This window comes from Cnephaeus nilssonii, assembly GCF_951640355.1.
Source record: "Cnephaeus nilssonii genome assembly, chromosome: 14".
In the NCBI taxonomy this organism is placed as follows: domain Eukaryota; kingdom Metazoa; phylum Chordata; class Mammalia; order Chiroptera; family Vespertilionidae; genus Cnephaeus; species Cnephaeus nilssonii.
Genome location: NC_137085.1, coordinates 43,180,708 through 43,198,537, shown reverse-complemented (window position 1 = coordinate 43,198,537; position 17,830 = coordinate 43,180,708). Strand labels below are relative to the sequence as shown.

Sequence of the window (17,830 nt, the reverse complement as noted above, 5' to 3'; positions counted from 1 at the left end):
ACCCAGCTTCACTGCGATCGAAAGCGAAAGCGTGTAGAGGACTCTACACGTGCATGATTCAATCATGCACTGGGCCTCTAGTTATTATAATAACCCTGTTCGGCAACCTTTGGTGCAAGAGTATTTTGAAAATTTTATTTCTGAAATAATGTATGTATTTTGAATATAAATGTTTTTAAATTATTTTTTAACTAGGTTCAGGAGTTCTGGAAATCTTGTAATTACTCGTGAGATTGATGTGGCAAAAAATCAGTCCTTTTGGTTCATCAACAAAAAATCGACAACCCAGAAAGTAGTAGAAGAGCAAGTTGCGGCCTTAAATATTCAAGTGGGCAATCTTTGCCAGTTTCTACCTCAGGTATGAGAGAATTCAATGTAAAGATAGGAAAGCTTTGTATATAATGTTTCCTTTTTATGCTATGTTAGAGGCCTGGTGCACAGATTTGTGCACCAGTGGGGTCCCTCAGCCTGGCCTGCGCCCTCTCGCAATCCGGGGCCCCTCGGGGGATGTAGTAGTGTGCGAAGCAGCAGGTGGCCGGGGAGGAGCCTGAGCCTGGGCTGGTGCCGCACCACTCGGCTCCTGCTCATCCCAGCCCCACCGTGCCTACCACGGCTGCCGTTCAGTAGTGCTGCTGCGGAGGCAGGAGAAGCTCATGCTGCTGCAGCTGCACTTACTAGCCATGAGCCTGGTGTCTGGCACCCATCAGTCAACTGAGCAGTGCTCCCACTGTGGGAGTGCACTGACCACCAGGGGGCAACTCCTGCATTGAGCATCTTCCCCCTGGTCGTCAGTGCGCATCATAGCGACCGGTTGACCAGTTGTTCAGTCGCTTGGGCTTTTATATATATATATATATATATATATATATATATATAGAGAGAGAGAGAGAGAGAGAGAGAGAGAGAGAGAGAGAGAGAGAGAGATAAGAATGTAAAGATTACTGTTTAAACTGAGCATAGCAGTCTTAATGCTAACAGTTCTTTGTAAGAAAGGTAGCATCTAGTTTCTTACAGCAGCGATTTTCAACCTTTTTCCTCTCAAGACACATAAATTAATTACTAAAATTCTGTGGCACACCAAAAAATATATTTTTTGCCAATCTGACAACAAAAATAGAGAAAATTTTGATTCATTCACACTGTGTGGCTATTGTTGTGTTGGCTGTTGTCATTTTTTTGACAGTCTAGGGGGAAAGAGGTAAGTACTCCTGACTTAGTCAGATATTACATGTTTAAAAATTCTTGCAGTACACCAGTGGGGCACACTGATTGAAAATCACTGTTTTAAGGTATAATCTTATTTCTAGTAATTTGGAAAATTTCAATTAATAAATAGTCTAAGTTATGGAGCATTGTACAGGAAGTAAAGTTGTATTATTTTCAAGTACAAAGAGTAGCTTGAATTGCTATAGGCTTCTGTTTAATTTTTATTAAACAATTTAATCATTGGTTTTATATAAAATATTTGATAAACTAAAATTCTGAAATCTTTAGGCATGCCTTGTAATACCTTTATATATTTTATTTTCTTTAGTAAAAATAAAACATCTTGCTAATGCATGTTAAATGCTAAAATGAGATGCCTTTTAACTTTATCTTTACTGCTGCCTGGTAATAGTAACTAGATTATAGTTCATTTTTTCTTTAAAAACAATGATGATTTGATTACATGTTTATATCAAGTAAAAATTAAAATTTGAAAGCATTTATCAGCTGATGTCAGGTGATTTCCAAAAGTAGATGTTTAAAATTGCCTCTTTTTTTTACCTTCTAACCTTCCAATTGATGTGTGGTAGATGATCATTTTGACTATTTTCTCTTATCCCAAACTGCTTATTATATGTATAAAAACCTCTGAAACTGGAGATAATGACATAGAATTTTTTAAATTTTTTACTTAATTTATTGGGGTGACATTGGTTAATAAAATAGTATAGGTTTCAAAGAGTACAATTCTGTAATATGTCATCTGTATATTATATTGTGCGTTCACAAACCCAAGTCAAGTCTCCTTCCATCACCATTTATCCCCCCTTCCCCTCTTTTACCTCCTCCCCCACCCTTTTCCCTCTGGTAATCACCTTACTGTTGCCTGTGTCTATGAGTTTGTGTTTTTTGTTTCTTAATCCCTTCACCTTTTTTGCCATTCTCCCAACTCCCTCTCCCTCTGACAGCTGTCTGTCTTTTCTCTGTGTCTATGAGTATTTCTTTTTTGTTAATTTATTTCATTAGATTCTACATATAAGTGAAATCATATGGTACTTGTCTTTCTCTGTCTGGCTTATTTCACTTAGCATAATAATCTCTAGGTCCAGTCATCTTATTTCAGAAGGTAAGAATTCCTTCTTTTTTATGGCCAAGTAATATTCCATTCTGTAAACATACCACAAATTTTTTTATCCACTCATCTACTGATGGCCCCTTGGGCTACTTCCAAATCTTGGCTGTTGTAAATAACGCTGTAATGAACTAAGTGTGCATATATTCGTTCAAATTAGTGTTTCAGATTTCTTTGGATATATTCCCAGAAGTGGAGTAGCTGGGTCAAAAGGCAGTTTGATCTTTAATTTTTTGTGGTAGCTCCATACTGCTTTCCACCAACTGCATTCTCACCAACAATACAAGAAGGTTCCCTTTTCTCCACATCCTCGCCAACACTTGTTGTTTGTTGATTTAATGATGAAAGCCATTCTTATAGGTGTGAGGTGATATCTCATTGTAGTTTTAATTTTCATTTCTCTGATTATTAGCGATGTTGAGCATCTTTTCATATGTGTCTATTGGCCTTCTATATGTCCTCTTTGGAGAAATGTCTATTCAGGTCGTTTGCCCATTTTTACTTGGATTGTTTGTTTTTTTGGTTGAGTTTTATAAGTTCTTTATAAATTTTGGATATTAAGCCCTTATCATATGTATCATTGAATATGTTCTCCCATTCAGTGGGTTGTCTTTTCATTTTGTTGATGGTTTCTTTTGCTGTGCAAAAACTTTTTAGTTTAATTTAGTCCCATTTGTTTATTTTTTCTTTTGTTTCCCTTGCCAGAGGAGATATATCAAAAAAATGTTGCTGCAAGAAATGTCCAAGATTTTACTGCCTATATTTTCTTCTAGGATTTTTATGGTTTTGAGTTCAACATTTAAGTCTTTAATCCATTTTGAGTTTATTCTTGTGTAGGGTATAAGAAGGTGTTCACAGAAAATTTTAAAGGTTCTCAAAAAGATGATAGTTTATACCCTAAATTTATTTCTGTTATTTTAAAGAATAGTATATGAAAGGACATAGTTTATATTAAGAGCACATCTCAAAATATTTTTTTCTTTTATTTCATCTTGACAAGTGTGATCATTGAGTGAAAAATATTTTGGAGATATTTATAAATGATAATAGTTGCTGATATTTAAGTTTTGTGCTCTAGGATAAAGTTGGAGAATTTGCAAAACTCAGTAAAATTGAACTACTTGAAGCTACTGAGAAGTCAATTGGTCCTCCAGAAATGCATAGATATCACTGTGAACTCAAAAACTTCAGGGAGAAAGAAAAACAACTAGAGGTATTTATAAATGGACAACTCATTTTAATTGCCCTTCGTTGATTTCTATGTCTCAAAATGTGAAAAAGTGAGTTCTGATCCATTGAGTAAATTCATATATTTGTGATTTTTTTCATGCAGGATTGTATTGCTAACATTAATTAAGTTACAAAAAGTGAGAATAGACTTGATAAATGTAAAGTTAGAAATTTTTTACTGTCATTTCATCAAATATATGTTATTGAATTTCTAAGGAACTAATAATAGTATTACAAAGCATTTTTGTCTCAGAAGTTTCAGTATTATTCTCTTACTTAATATTTATTAAATACCTACTATGTGCCAGGCATTTTGTAAGGCTTTGGATAAGTGCAGCAAATACCATACAGTTTTTAATATAGTGTCTCTGTTCAGCCAGTTTTGATATTATTTCAGTTGTATGAGGGTAGACTTTGTAAGAAAACTATACATTTAGTAGAAGTGTTGATTTTTTCGTCTTTAATAAAACATAAATTAAAATGTCTCTTTTTGCATATTGTTTGTAAAGGTGTTTTATTTAATGAATCATTTCTCAGGGCCCAGAAACTAAAATAATTCTGTAAGTTTTTGTAATAAGATATCTTATAAATGCTTTTTCTTATACTGTAACTGTCTATACTTTATAATATGTTTTTGTTATAATTTAGTATTATTTTTATTATTACACTTATTCAGAGTGAATGACCAAAGGAGTTGTAATTATTTTACCTTCAGACCTCTGTTTACCGTCCCCACATCAAACAATCTAATATTTCCATCTGAAACACTCACTGAAATTACCTACTGTCATGTGAAAGAAAAAAAGCATATATTATACTAAATTCTAAGTACATCTTTGTATTTGTTATTTTGCAGTAGCTTTTCTTCATCTCATTTCTAAATCCTTACATCATGGGTGTTCATAACATTAATATTTTCATTTGTATATCACATTATAGTTTATGAGCTTTTACCCAAAGCAAGTGAACTGCTTCTACCCTTGAGATGAATGAGGCAGTTAACTTTCTCCTCTTTAAGCGAAAAGAGTCCAGGCTCAGTGAAGTGGCAGGGCTTCCTCAGAGTCACATGACTAATAAATTATAGTGCCTAGACCAGAGCTTACATGTGCATGTTTTCCATAGTTTTGGGGTTTTTTGTTGTTGTTTTGTTTGTTAATCCTCACCTGAGGATATTTTCCCATTGATTTTTAGTGAGAGTGGAAGAGAGAGGGAAAGACAGAAACATGGATGTGAGAGAGACACATTGATTGGTTGCCTCCTGCACATAACCCAACTAGGGCCCAGGCTGAGGAGGAGCCTGCAACCAAGGTACATGCCTTTGACCAGAATAGAACCCTGGTCTGCAGGCTGACGCTTTATCCACTGAGCAAAACTGGCTAGGACTGTTTTATATAGTTTTTAAGAACTTCTGTGGAATTCTTCACTGTAAAATTTTGTTAAATAAAATACATTTTTTATTATTAAAAAATTTGACCTGTTGTCTTTTTTTTTCAGTTAAACTAATAGTTTAAACAAATATTTCTTTTAGACCTCATGCAAAGAGAAAACGGAATATCTAGAGAAAATGGTTCAGAGGAATGAAAGATATAAACAAGATGTGGAGAGGTTCTATGAACGTAAACGACATTTAGATTTGATTGAGATGCTTGAAGCTAAAAGGCCATGGGTGGTAAGTTCTTAGTTATTAGAGGCAAAAATAGTGATTCTTGAAGTAAGTTAGAAAGGAGGACTCAAATTCCAATTAGGTGTTTTTGTTCATTTTTGCTTTTATAATCCTAATATATAAAGAGCCAAGGCCGTCACGCCCTAAACGTCCGGACCACTGAACACCAGGCTAGGGTCCCGGCCGGTGCGGTAGAAGTCAGTCCTGGGTCCCAGTTGCGCAGCGGAAGTCAGTCCTGGGTCCTGGCTGCCCACAGTGTGATGGCGGGAGGGAGCTGTGGGAACCGAGCCATGCTGCCATCGGACTGGCCTCTGGGTCCCTCCCCCCGCCCGCAGTTCCAGGGAACCAGGGCCATGCTGCCATCAGACTGGCCTCTGGGTCCCTCTCCCCGCCTGCAGTTCCGGGGAACCAGGGCCATGCTGCCATCAGACTGGCCTCTTGGTCCCTACCCCCTCCTGAAGGCTCTGGGGACCAGAGCCGTGCTGCAATCTGGGAATCTTGGTCCCTCCTCCTGCCCGCATGCTGCAATTGGACTGGCCTCTTGCTTCCGGCCCGCAGGCCTGGGGAACCAGAGCCATGCTGCGATGGGACTGGACCCTACCAAGGGGTCCCGGATTGTGAGAGCATGCAGGCTGGGCTGAGAGACTCCCCCATCCCAGGGCACGAATTTTCATGCACTGGGCCTCTAGTATATAATAAAATGTATCTGTCTCTATGTTATTATATAGCTGTGTGCTATGTTATTAACATAGTAACAAGTGACAATTTACTAAGTCTAAGGACTCAAATCTGGGATTTCTTCCAAATTTTTGTCCTTAACAGATTAGCTTTATTTTATAAAATGGTAATGATATAAAAATGTTTACACATAGTAAAAATTAAATTCTTGAGTGGCCTCTGGTCACGAAAAATTTACTTGGAGTGTGCTATTAATATCAAATTCAGCTATAGACAGGTAGCTGAAGGATATAAGTTGTAATCTTCGACTCACGTACTTCATAAGTTTTTTGAGGCTACTGTTTCTAATCACTGTGTGATGTATATTTTATTATTTATGACTGCAGTTTGAGCTAAAGATTCAATTCCCTCATTGCATTCCTTTACAGTGGGTGAAAAGAAATAAGAAAGTTTTATAATGTTTGTTCCAGGGTTAGGATGGAAATATTTGTTACTAGATTAGAAAAATATGTGCCTCTATTTTTGTCCTCACCCCCTGCCATTACTTCACCCTACCCTGTCTCATAATTCCATTATTAAACTTTTTCCATTCTTCCACTCATTTTTATTAAATTTTTCTATATCCATTAGTACTTTTACACTTTATCTTTGTTTTGCGAAGTCTTCAGTTTCTCTTTTATTTTCTGATATTGACATCAGTCTTTTTTTTCTTTTTTGCTTTACTCTAACATTTACTTATGTTCTTTTTAACTTCATCTTAGTGCTCCACTTATTTTTATTAATTCCTGTGACATAACAAGCATCGTTTTCACCTGCATGCTTCTTTTTGTTTTGTTTTTTTACTCATTTTCCTTTTGTCTGACACTTTTTTTCATTTTTATTTTTCATAACTGAGTTTCTTTTGCTTCTTTATACATTCCTGTATCCCTTCTCTATTGAGAGAATAGAGGAGAACCTCATTTTACTAGCCATTAGGATATCAGAAACAGGAAGAGATGGATATCAGAGTCCAAACTACTGATGGAGATAAATGCTCAAAGTTTCAAGACTCTTAGTAAATCACCGTGTTCGTATTCACCATTTCTGAAGTTGTTTCAGAGGGCAAATGTTATATTAATAGACCTGTCAAATGGATATCAAAACAGTCTTTTCATAGATTTAGTTTCTGCTTCTACCTTGATGTTAGTATATGTATTAGTTTAAGCTAGTAGTGCATTAACTTATGATTTTTTTTTAAATAATTGCAAGGAATATGAAAATGTTCGTCAGGAATATGAAGAAGTAAAACAAGCTCGTGACCGAGTAAAGGATGAAGTAAGAAAACTTAAAGATGGGCAGATTCCTATAACACGTCGAATTGAAGAAATAGAAATGCAGCGTCACAATTTGGAGGCTCAAATCAAAGCGAAGGTACTTTCCTGGCTCAATATTGGACTTCTGTATTTTATTTTAGCACATACAAAAAATATTTTGCAAGACATGTAGCGTTGGTTTCTTAAGTTTTTTAACTAGAAATTGTACCACCATAGGGCTTGCAACGTTCTAATCATCACTGTTGGAAGGTTGCTACTTTATAGCAATATCAAGATATAAAAAGAGGAAAACAAAATGTGATTAATTATAAGAGTATTCAAGTAATATTCCTGAGAATAGTTTAAACTATGGACTCTGCTATCCTATAGGATTGTTTTTAGGATCAGATGAAAGAACATGAGAAAATAAATGTGAAGAGACTAAACAACATGTCTGTGTATTGCTACAGTTGTTTTTAATACCCATAGGAATAACCTCCTATAGATTTGCAGATAACGTGTGTTGTTTTTTTGTGTGATAATGATATATTTGGTTTGAAAGAAATCATGGAAAAGCATTGTAGGTTAACTTACATAACAATTAATATTTGGATGGGTGAAGCACATAATTTATTTTGCTTGAGTTTCTAACATCTTTCCCCTTCTGGTTCAATCTTACAGGCAACAGATATTAAGGAGACATCTCAAAAATGCAAACAAAAGCAAGATGTTATAGAAAGGAAAGATAAACATGTAAGATTTTGTATTGAAGTTTTTATTATACTAATTTGCTCTAACGTTTGTGTTCAGGTCTGGATTTTGGGATCACCTTTTGTTTGGGAATTGTCTTAACATCTTCCTTATTTATTTCTTAAAATATATGAGGGAACTAATGTTGGAAGTATAACGGTTGCACAGAGGATAATTAGGAAAAATTGCTCAAAACTAATCATAGATATGCATTATCATCTTTATAGCTGTGTGGCTGTACTTTTTTTTTAATAGGGTAATGATAAAATTGGATTCAGTTACCTTAATAGCAAAAAATTATAAGAAATTTATTTTGTTTATTTCAAGAGTGGGGCATTAAAAAGCTGATTACAAAGTATTTTTTATGGATAGGGCTTCAGGCAAAATTATTTTAGAATGTTGGGCAAGAAAGTGGGGTTTTTAGCTAACAAATCCCCAAATGTAAGTGGGGTTCTATTTTCTAGGACCATTCAACAACTAAATTTTAAATTATGTCTTGGGGGTAGATATTCAGCCTCACCCCTTTTCCTGTGCCTTTATCTTCACGTCCAAGGCTTCTTTTATTTATTTCCCTAGAGAATAAACCTCAGATTTTCATGGCAGAAGCTTTGGCTGCCAGTGTTATGTGCTCAAGGTATGTGTACGGGTACATTTGGGTAGGAGGTAGTGCTGGAGTAATTATGTTCTACATGATGTCTGTACTTGACATTTCCTTGTTCTAAGAGTCTCTGGAAATTTTTTCTTTTTTTTTCAGAATTGTCAGCTCTTTTATTGTTCCTATCTCTTTCACTCTTTTTTTTTTTTTAAAAATAGCATTATATTAGTTTTAGGTATACAACATAATGATTTGATATTTGTATACTAGAGGTCCTGTGCACGAAATTCGTGCACAGGAGGGGGGGTGTCCCTCAGCCCAGCCTGCACCCTCTCCAATCTGGGATCCCTCTCACAATCCAGGACTGCTGGCTCCCAACCGCTCGCCTGCCTGCCTGCCTGATTGCCCCTAACTGTTTCTGCATGCCAGCCTGATTACCCCTTAACCACTCCCCTGCCAGCCAGATCTATGCCTAACTGCTCCCCTTGCAGGCCTGATTGCCCCCAACTGCCCTCCCCTGCTGGCCCGGTCACCCCTAACTGCCCTCCCTTGCCATCCTGGTCACCCCTAACTGCCCTCCCCTGCTGGCCCAATTGCCCCTAACTGCCCTCCCCTGCAGGCCTGGTTCCCCCCAACTGCCCTCCCCTGCAGGGCTGGTCTCCCAAAACTGCCCTCCCCTGCAGGCCTGGGTCCCCCCCAACTGCCTTCCCCTGCAGGCCTGGTCACCCCTAACTGCCTTCCCCTGCAGGCCTGATCTCCCAAACTGCCCTCCCTTTCAGGCCTGGTTCCCCTCAACTGCCCTCCTTTGCAGGGCTGGTCCCCCGCAACTTCCCTCCCCTGCAGGCCTGGTTCCCCCCAACTGCCCTCCCCTGCAGGGCTGGTCCCCTGCAACTGCCCTCCCCTGCAGGCCTGGGTCCTCCCAACTGTCCTTCCCTGCAGGCCTAGTCACACCTAACTGCTCTCCCCTGCAGGCCTGATCTCCCCAACTGCCCTCCCTTTTAGGCCTGGTTCCCCCCCAACTGCCCTCCCCTACAGGGCTGGTCCCCCCCTACTGTCCTCTCCTGCAGGCCTGTATCCCCCCCCAACTTCCCTCCCCTGCAGACCTGGTCACCCCTAACTGCCCTCCCCTGCAGGCCTGACCTCCCCCAACTGCCCTCCCTTTCAGGCCTGGTCCCTCCCAACTGCCCTCCCCTGCTGGCCATCTTGTGGTGGCCATCTTTGACCACATGGGGGCAGCCATCTTGTGTGTTGGAGTGATGGTCAATTTGCATATTAGGCTTTTATTATATAGGATGTTGTGAAATGATCACACAATAAGTCTAGTTAACATTCCTACTGTATATAGTTACAAATTTTTTTAACTGGATGTTTGTACCTTCTGACCCTCCAACACCCATTTCACCCATCCATTAACACCTCCTATCTCTGGCAACTATCAATCTATTCTCTGTGTCTGTGAGCTTATTTCACTTTGAATAGCCCTCAGGTTTCTTCCATGTTGTTGCAAGTGACAGGATTTACTTCTTTTTTTATGGCTGCATAATATTCCATTGTGTATATATCATATTTTCCATTTATCCATTGATGAACACTTAGATTTCTGTTTCCATATCTTGACTATTAGAAATAATAGTGCAGTGAACATGGAATTACATATGTATTTCTAAGTTAGGTGTTTTTGTTTTCTTCAGATAAATACCCAGAAATGAAATTGCTAGATCATACTAGTTCTATTTTTAATTTTTTGAAGAACCTCCAAACATGCCCCCAACCCAGGCATGTACCCTGACCAGGAATCAACCATGACCTCTTGGTTCGTAGGTCAATGCTCAACCACTGAGCCACACTGGCCTGACAATAATTGTGGTCTTTATAACTTTGTTTTAGAATTTTTTAAGACCTCTTTGGACTTTTATATTTAGTTGTTTACATGTTTTATGTATATTTTAAAAGAATGTGTAGTTTGTCTTTAGGTCTGGAGATATATGTTAGAATAGGCTTACTATAATTATATTTACACAAATGTCCTACTTTCTTAATACCTATCTGATTTATTCATTTTTATTATTTTATTATTTTATATATATATATATTTTATTGACTTTTACAGAGAGGAAGGGAGAGGGATAGAGAGTTAGAAACATCAATGAGAGAGAAACATTGATCAGCTGCCTCCTGCACACCCCCTACTGGGGATGTGCCCGCAACCAAGGTACATGCCCTTGACCACCGGAATCGAACCTGGGACCCTTCAGTCCGCAGGCCGATGCTCTATCCACCAAGCCAAACCGGTTAGGACTGATTTATTCATTTTTAAAGTGTCAGTACCTATGAGTGTAGATTTATCTATTTATTTATTTATTTTAAATTATATTTTTGCTTCCTAGATTTTAAAGCATCATTTTGTTCTTTCTATATCATGTTTTGATTCATTTTATTTACTGTAAATAATATATAGTGGGCTTTATTTTGAGGGTTTTTTTCTATTTAGTGTGAGACACTTCATATAGTAAAGGAGTTTAGCCAATTCACATTTACTGTTGTTTACTACTTACTTTGCATGGTTTGATTCCCCCTGTGCCCCTTTCTACTTTGTTGCTATTGATCAAAATTTTCTTAATCCATTTTTTCTGAAGTTATATATTTTAAACCTATTCTACTCATTACTCTTAAAGCTTAAATTAAACATTTTTTTTCTTTAATATATTTTTCTTGATTTCAGAGAGAGAGAAACATCAATGATGAGAATCATTGATCGGCTGCCTCCTGCATACCCCCTACTAATCAAGCTTGCAACCTGGGCATGTGCCCTCATCTGTTATTGAACCACAACCTCCTGGTTCATAGGTCAATGCTCAACCACTGAGCCATATTGTCTGGGCTTCTTCCATATCTTTCTATCTCTTTCTCTAACCCTCCCCATTTTAATAGATTCCATGGCATTTTCTACATAGGCAGTCATGTCATCTACAAATGAGGACAGCTTTATTTCGTCCTTTCTGATTTGTATGCCTTTTATTTCTGTTTTTTCTTCCTTATGCACTGGCTAAAACTTCCATCACTGTGTTAAATAAGAATGGTAAGCTTAGGCATTTTTGCCATTTTCCTGATCTTAGGAAGAAAGCATTGAGTTTTGCACCATCCTATATAATAAAAGGCTAATATGTAAATCAACCAAATGGCAGAACGACCAGTCGCTATGATGCACACTGACCACCAGGGGGGCAGACACTCAATGCAGGAGCTGCCCCCTGGTGGTCAGTACGCTCCCACAGGGCGAGCATTGCTCAGCCAGAGCTGGGCTTACGGCTGGCAAACACAGCGGCGGTGGCAGGAGCCTCTCCTGCCACTGTGGCAGTGCTAAGGATGTCCAACTGACATCCTAAGCCAGTGGTTGGCAAACTCATTAGTCAACAGAGCGGCAAACCACAGCTTGTGAGCCTCATGTGGCTCGCAAGCCGCAGTTTGCGGACCACTGTCCTAAGCCATTAGTTGGACATCCCCTGAGGGCTCCTGGACTGTGAGAGGGCACAGGCCGGGCTGAGGGACCTCCCCCCCACCCAGACGCCATGAATTCCATACACTGGGCCTCTAGTTAACTATAATACTAGCTATAATTTTTTATAGGTATTCTTTATCAAGTTCAAAAATTCTATTCCTGTGTTTCTGAGAATGAATGAGTTTCCTCTTCTGTTTTTTCGGGCAGATTGTGTGCAATTGGCAATTCTCCTTTAAATATTCTGAATAATTATCAAATGATACTGCCTGGATCTGGATATTTTGAGGTGGAGTTTAACCCTTTGCACTCACTTGCTTTTTTCTCGATTCCTGCTACCGATGCTAACCATGTTGAGACATACTCGACATCCGAGTGCAAAAGGTTAAAGTTATGAATTTAACTTAATAGTTAAAGCTATTCAAATAATCTATTTCAAATTAGATGAGTTGTGTGTTTATTGAGGAATTGGTCCATTCTGTCTTAAGTTGTTAAATTTATGTGTTTATAGATTCTCCAGTTATCCTTTTTTTTTTAAATTTAATAAATCTTTATTGTTCAGATTATTACAATTGTTCCTCTTTTTTCCCCCATAGATCACCTCCACCCGGTTCCCACCTCACCCTCTGCCCTTACCCCCCCACCACTGTCCTCATCCATAGGTGTATGATTTTTGTCCATCCTCTTCCCACACCCCCACAGCCTTTTCCCCCGAGAATTGTCAGTCCACTCCCTTTCTATGCCCCTGATTCTATTATATTCACCAGTTTATTTTGTTCATCAGATTTTTTTATTCACTTGACTTTTAGATTCACTTGTTGATAGATATGTATTCGTTATTCATAATTTTTATCTTTACCTTTTTCTTCTTCCTCTTCTTAGAGAATACCTTTCAGCATTCTCTCTCATATAATACTGGTTTGGTGGTGATGAACTCCTTTAACTTTTTCTTATCTGTGAAGCTCTTTATCTGCCCTTCAATTCTGAATGATAGCTTTGCTGGGTAGAGTAATCTTGGTTGTAGGTTCTTGCTCTTCATCACTTTGAATATTTCTTGCCACTCCCATCTGGCCTGCATTGTTTCTGTTGAGAAACCAGCTGACAATCGTGTAGGTAACTGTTTTTCTCTTGCTGCTTTTAATATTCTCTCTTTGTCTTTTGCTCTTGGCATTTTAATTATGATGTGTCTTTTTGTGGTCCTCTTTGGATTTCTTTTGTTAGGGGTTCTCTGTGCTTCCTGGACTTGTAAGTCTATTTCTTTCACCAGGTGGGGGAAGTTCTCTGTCATTATTTCTTCAAGTAGGTTTTCAGTATCTTCCTCTCTTCTTCTGGCACCCCCATAATTCGGATGTTGGTACGCTTGAAGTTGTCCCAGAGGCTCCTTACACTATCTTCATATTTTTGGATTATTTTTTCTTTTTGCTTTCCTGGTTGGGCGTTTTTTGCTTCTTTGTATTTCAAATCTTTGACTTGATTCTTGCGATCCTCTAGTCTGCTGTTGGATCTCTATATAATATTTTTCAGTCAGTGTATGCTTAATTTCTAATTGGTCCTTTTTCATATCCTTGAGGGTCTCACTAAATTTATCGGCCTTTTCTAGAAAATTGAAAAATCTTATAACCGTGGTTTTGAACTCTATATCCAGTCGTTTGCTTTCTTCCATTTCTTTCATTTGTGACCTCTTTCTTTGTCTCCTCATTTTGGCTGCTTCCCTGAGTTGATAGAGTGGCCTTGTGTGCTAGATGTCCTATAGGGCACAGTGGCTCAGCCTCCCCAGTTACCTGAGGTGGACACTCTTGGTGCACCCCTTTGTGGGCTGTGTGCACAGTCTTGTTGTAGTTGTAGTTAAGCCTTGATTGTTGTTGGTATCACTGGGAGGAATTGACCTCCAGGCCAATTGGCTGTGAGGATCAGCTGTGTCTACTATGGGAGAACTTCTGTGCTGGAGACACCCTTATGAGACAAGACTTGCAAAAGCCTTTGTGCTCAGCTTGGATGGGGCGGAGTCTCAGGGCGGAGCAGACAGCATTGGTTTCCTGTCAGCCCTGCCCTAATAGGCTCCTGTGTCTCAGTGTCCTGTGGTAATCGCTGTAAGCACCTCTGAGAGAAAACCACCCTTGAGTTCCGCCTGCTGCCGGACAGTCCAGTTTCTCCCCGAATGAGTCTCGCCCAGAACTGGAGTTCAGAGCTTTAGTCTCCCTCCCGCTTGAGAAAGCCAACTGCGCACTCAGTTGCCAGTCCTCTCCACGCGTGCATCTCAGTACCTCTGCCTCCTGCAGCTCCTCTGAGTCTCAGTGTGCTTTTCTCTTTCCTTCTAGTTGTAGAATTTCCACTCAGCCAGCCTTCCTGTGGTTCTGGATGATGTCCGTTTTGACTTTTAGTTGTAGTTTTGAAATTGTTGTGCAAGGCAGCACTTTAGGTGTTTACCTATGCCACCATCTTGGTTTCCTCCAGTTATCCTTTTGATGTCTGTAAGGTCTGTAATGATACAGTGATACCCCTGTTCCATTCATGATATTGGTAATTTGTTTCTTCTGGGATTGTTTTTTGTTTTGTCAATCTTGTGAGAGTTTTGTTAAATTTAATATTGTTGTTTTTTTTTTAAAGAACCAGCCTTTTGTTTCATTGATTTTTCTCTTTTCAGTTTCATTGATATTGTTCATATTTTTATTATTTCCTTTCCTCTGCGTAAGTAGGTATATTTTGCTCTTTTTTTTTTTAGGCTCTTAAGGTAGAAGCTCAGATTGAGACTTTTCATCTTGTGTATGAACTTATTAGTATAAATTTTCCTCATTGCTCTTTTAGACTTGTCCACAAATTCTGATATGTTGTATTTTTTGGTTGGTTTGTTTGTATTTTCATTTATCTTGAAATCACAATTTGTTTATTCATTTGCCATTGGTGGACATTTAGGTTGTTTTTGCTTTAGGGATATAATCAATAAAGCTGCCATAAATATTTCATATACATTTATTTATGAACATGTATTTTTGTTTCTCTGATAATATTCTAGAAGTAGAATATCATAGGCCAAATAGTTTCCCAAAATGATTGTTAGTAATTTATTGTAATTAATTAAAGTTGACTGTGATGGCTTGAAATTTTTTTATAAATTGTTCTTCATAAATAATTTGAGAAACACTGCTTAGAGTAGCCTTGCAGGATTAGATTTAGTTAGGTAGCTATGAGAACTCCCCTTACATTATACAAGATAAAGCAGCGTGAGTACTGCTGGAAGTTAGGGTGATAAGAAAATGGAAAAAAGCACTCTGATCAGAGTACTCTGATTTTGAGTATGCCATTAGAAGTGTAAGACAAGAACATTAGCTGAGTGATGAGAGAGCCTATAGCAATAAAGAATTGAGGAAGGAGGGTAAGATGTGAACTCCTCTCAGAATGTAACAAATTACAACTACATTTGTTAGAGAAATGCAATAGGTTGTTTGAAGTGCCTATTTAAGTTTTGTGGCCATAGATTTAAAGTGTGGCTGATTTTAGAGAGTTTCTCCAGTTAGTTTAATTGCTTACATACAGATAGATAGAAGGTATATAGTTAAGTTTAAAAAGAACTAGGCTTTCTCCTGGCCTGTGTGATAATAGGATTAGTGGTGTGTCCATAGGTCTTTGCAAGGGAGTGGTTATAGTGGAGGGTTCTGGAACCTCAGCAGGTTAAGGAAAGAAATGATGGATTTTTTAAAAGGTAGTAAGGTCAATGGATTGCAGAACCCTATGGGGGTCAAAGGATGGTTGGAATAGGAATACTATAGCAAATAAAATGGAAGGAAAGGAAATGGTGATCAAAGAGTAGTATTGTGGATATAGAGTTTTCAGAAGTATGATTTAAGGGAGATTTACATGATCTACAATGTAACAGTAAGAGAAGTTGGATGAGGAAGGAGGGTTTTAGGTAAAGATGGGTGAAGTTGCCCTAGCCAGTTTGGCTCAGTGGATAGAGCGTTGGCCTGTGGACTGAAGGGTCCCGGGTTTGATTCCGGTCAAGGGCATATGCCAGGGTTGCGGGCTCGATCCCTGGTAGGGGGCGTGCAGGAGGCAATCAATCAACGGTTCTCTCTCATCATTGATGTTTCTATCTCTCTCCCCCTCTCCCTTCCTCTCTGAAATCAATAAAATATATACATATGTGTGTGTGTGTGTGTGTGTGTGTGTGTGTGTGTGTGTGTATATTTATTTATTTTAAAAATTAAAAAAAAAAGATGGGTGAAGTTGAAGAAGTCAAGGAACACAGAGGCCAAAGAGTTAAATTTATTTTTCTGTATGTATGTTTAAGTCTCATGATGACAGACATAATGATGGAGAGGACAGCATTGAGTCAGTCTGGTATTAAAGTCATCACTGAGTGAAGAGGGTAAGGAAGAATTTTGAGGGAGGTAGGTAATAACCTAGCGACAAAGATGATGGTGGTAAAGTCTGATCACATGGTCTTCAAAGGAACTGAAGTGGGGCTGTTAATGGAGGAAGTAGTATAGTGGGGATTAATCAGGATACCTTCCTCACCTCTGAGTCCTAAAGTGCTCTGAAGGATTATGGAAGGAAAAGGTCACACTTCAGAGGGCTCTAGGGAGAAGCATGTCAGGAATAGCCAAATTTTAGTTAGTACAAGAAGAGAAATGAAAGATAGCAGAAATGGTATCCTAGTGAAGATTGGTGATCTAGGAGGCTTGGACTTACTGTGCCAGAGCTAATAAACACGGGTATGATGGCATTAGTCATCATAGTTTCTTGGATGATTTTTTGGTACCTAAGATGTGTCTTCATTTTGCTGAGAGGGCAAGATTATTTTAAATTTCTTTTTATTGTTTAAGGTATTGTTTAAGGTATTACAAATAGTAGTACATATGTCTCCTTTTTATTTTAAATTTCTTGTTGTTTTTCATGGACTTGGACTTCCTCATGTGTTTGGTGATTCTTAATTCTATGCCTGTCTTCTATGACATGCCTATTTATTCTCTTGAATGGCTTGGACTCTCCTGGCTAAACTCTATGGCTTCTTGTTTGCTTTCTTCTTTTAGACCCATTGAATATTGTTAATTTTCAGATATATAACTCAATTTTTCAAATATTTTTTTTCTCCTGTGTATTGGTACAGGTGAAGGGATTTTGGCATATGTTTCGTTTACTATCTTAACATTTCCAAAGCTAAGTTTTTAGGAAGAAATTGGTACCAACCCATTCCAACAATAGAGAATGGGTAAAATGTAGTATGTCCATATAACAGGACATTATGCAGGTATTAGAATTTTATTTTGCAAGGACATATGAGGATAATGAGAAACTGCTCTCAATACGTTTTTAGTCATGCCATTTAGTAAAATATGTTCTATAGATAGGCAATAAAATGTAAATATGTAAGCGCATTAAGATTATAGATTTTAAAAGTATGTATTGATTTCAAAGAGGAAGAGAGAGAGAGAGAGAAAGAGAGAGAGAAAAACATCAGTGATGAGAGAGATCATTGATTGGTTGCCTCTTTCACGTCCCCTACTGGGGATCAAGCCCACAACATGGGCATGTGCCCTGAAGGAAACCGAATCCTGACCTCCTGGTTAATAGGTTGATACTTAACCACTGAGCCATGCCAGCCAGGCAAGATTATAGAATTCAGTATGTTGTTTCTTTTATAATGAGGAGAGAATAAATGTGACTTGGAAAAGAAAGTGAGCGAATAGGCAAATTATGAGATGTGTTAGCCTTGTCTGTCTATACTATTAAAGGAGAAATATGTAAAATGACCATCACTTTGCGACATCCACAGCCAATCAGGAGTGAT

The 17,830-nt window shown here is 38.3% G+C and overlaps 1 protein-coding gene across 2 annotated transcripts in view; it reads left to right on the top strand.

Annotated features, from left to right (window-relative positions):
• Window positions 1-17,830, top strand: part of SMC5 (structural maintenance of chromosomes 5) — an 81,195-nt gene that overhangs the window by 23,012 nt on the left and 40,353 nt on the right. For both annotated transcript variants that reach the window (XM_079790087.1, XM_079790086.1), the window contains exons 4-8: window positions 196-358; window positions 3,417-3,551; window positions 5,097-5,237; window positions 7,158-7,319; window positions 7,883-7,954. In XM_079790087.1, coding sequence (XP_079646213.1) covers window positions 196-358; window positions 3,417-3,551; window positions 5,097-5,237; window positions 7,158-7,319; window positions 7,883-7,954 — 673 coding nt within the window. The remainder of the gene's footprint in view (window positions 1-195; window positions 359-3,416; window positions 3,552-5,096; window positions 5,238-7,157; window positions 7,320-7,882; window positions 7,955-17,830) is intronic.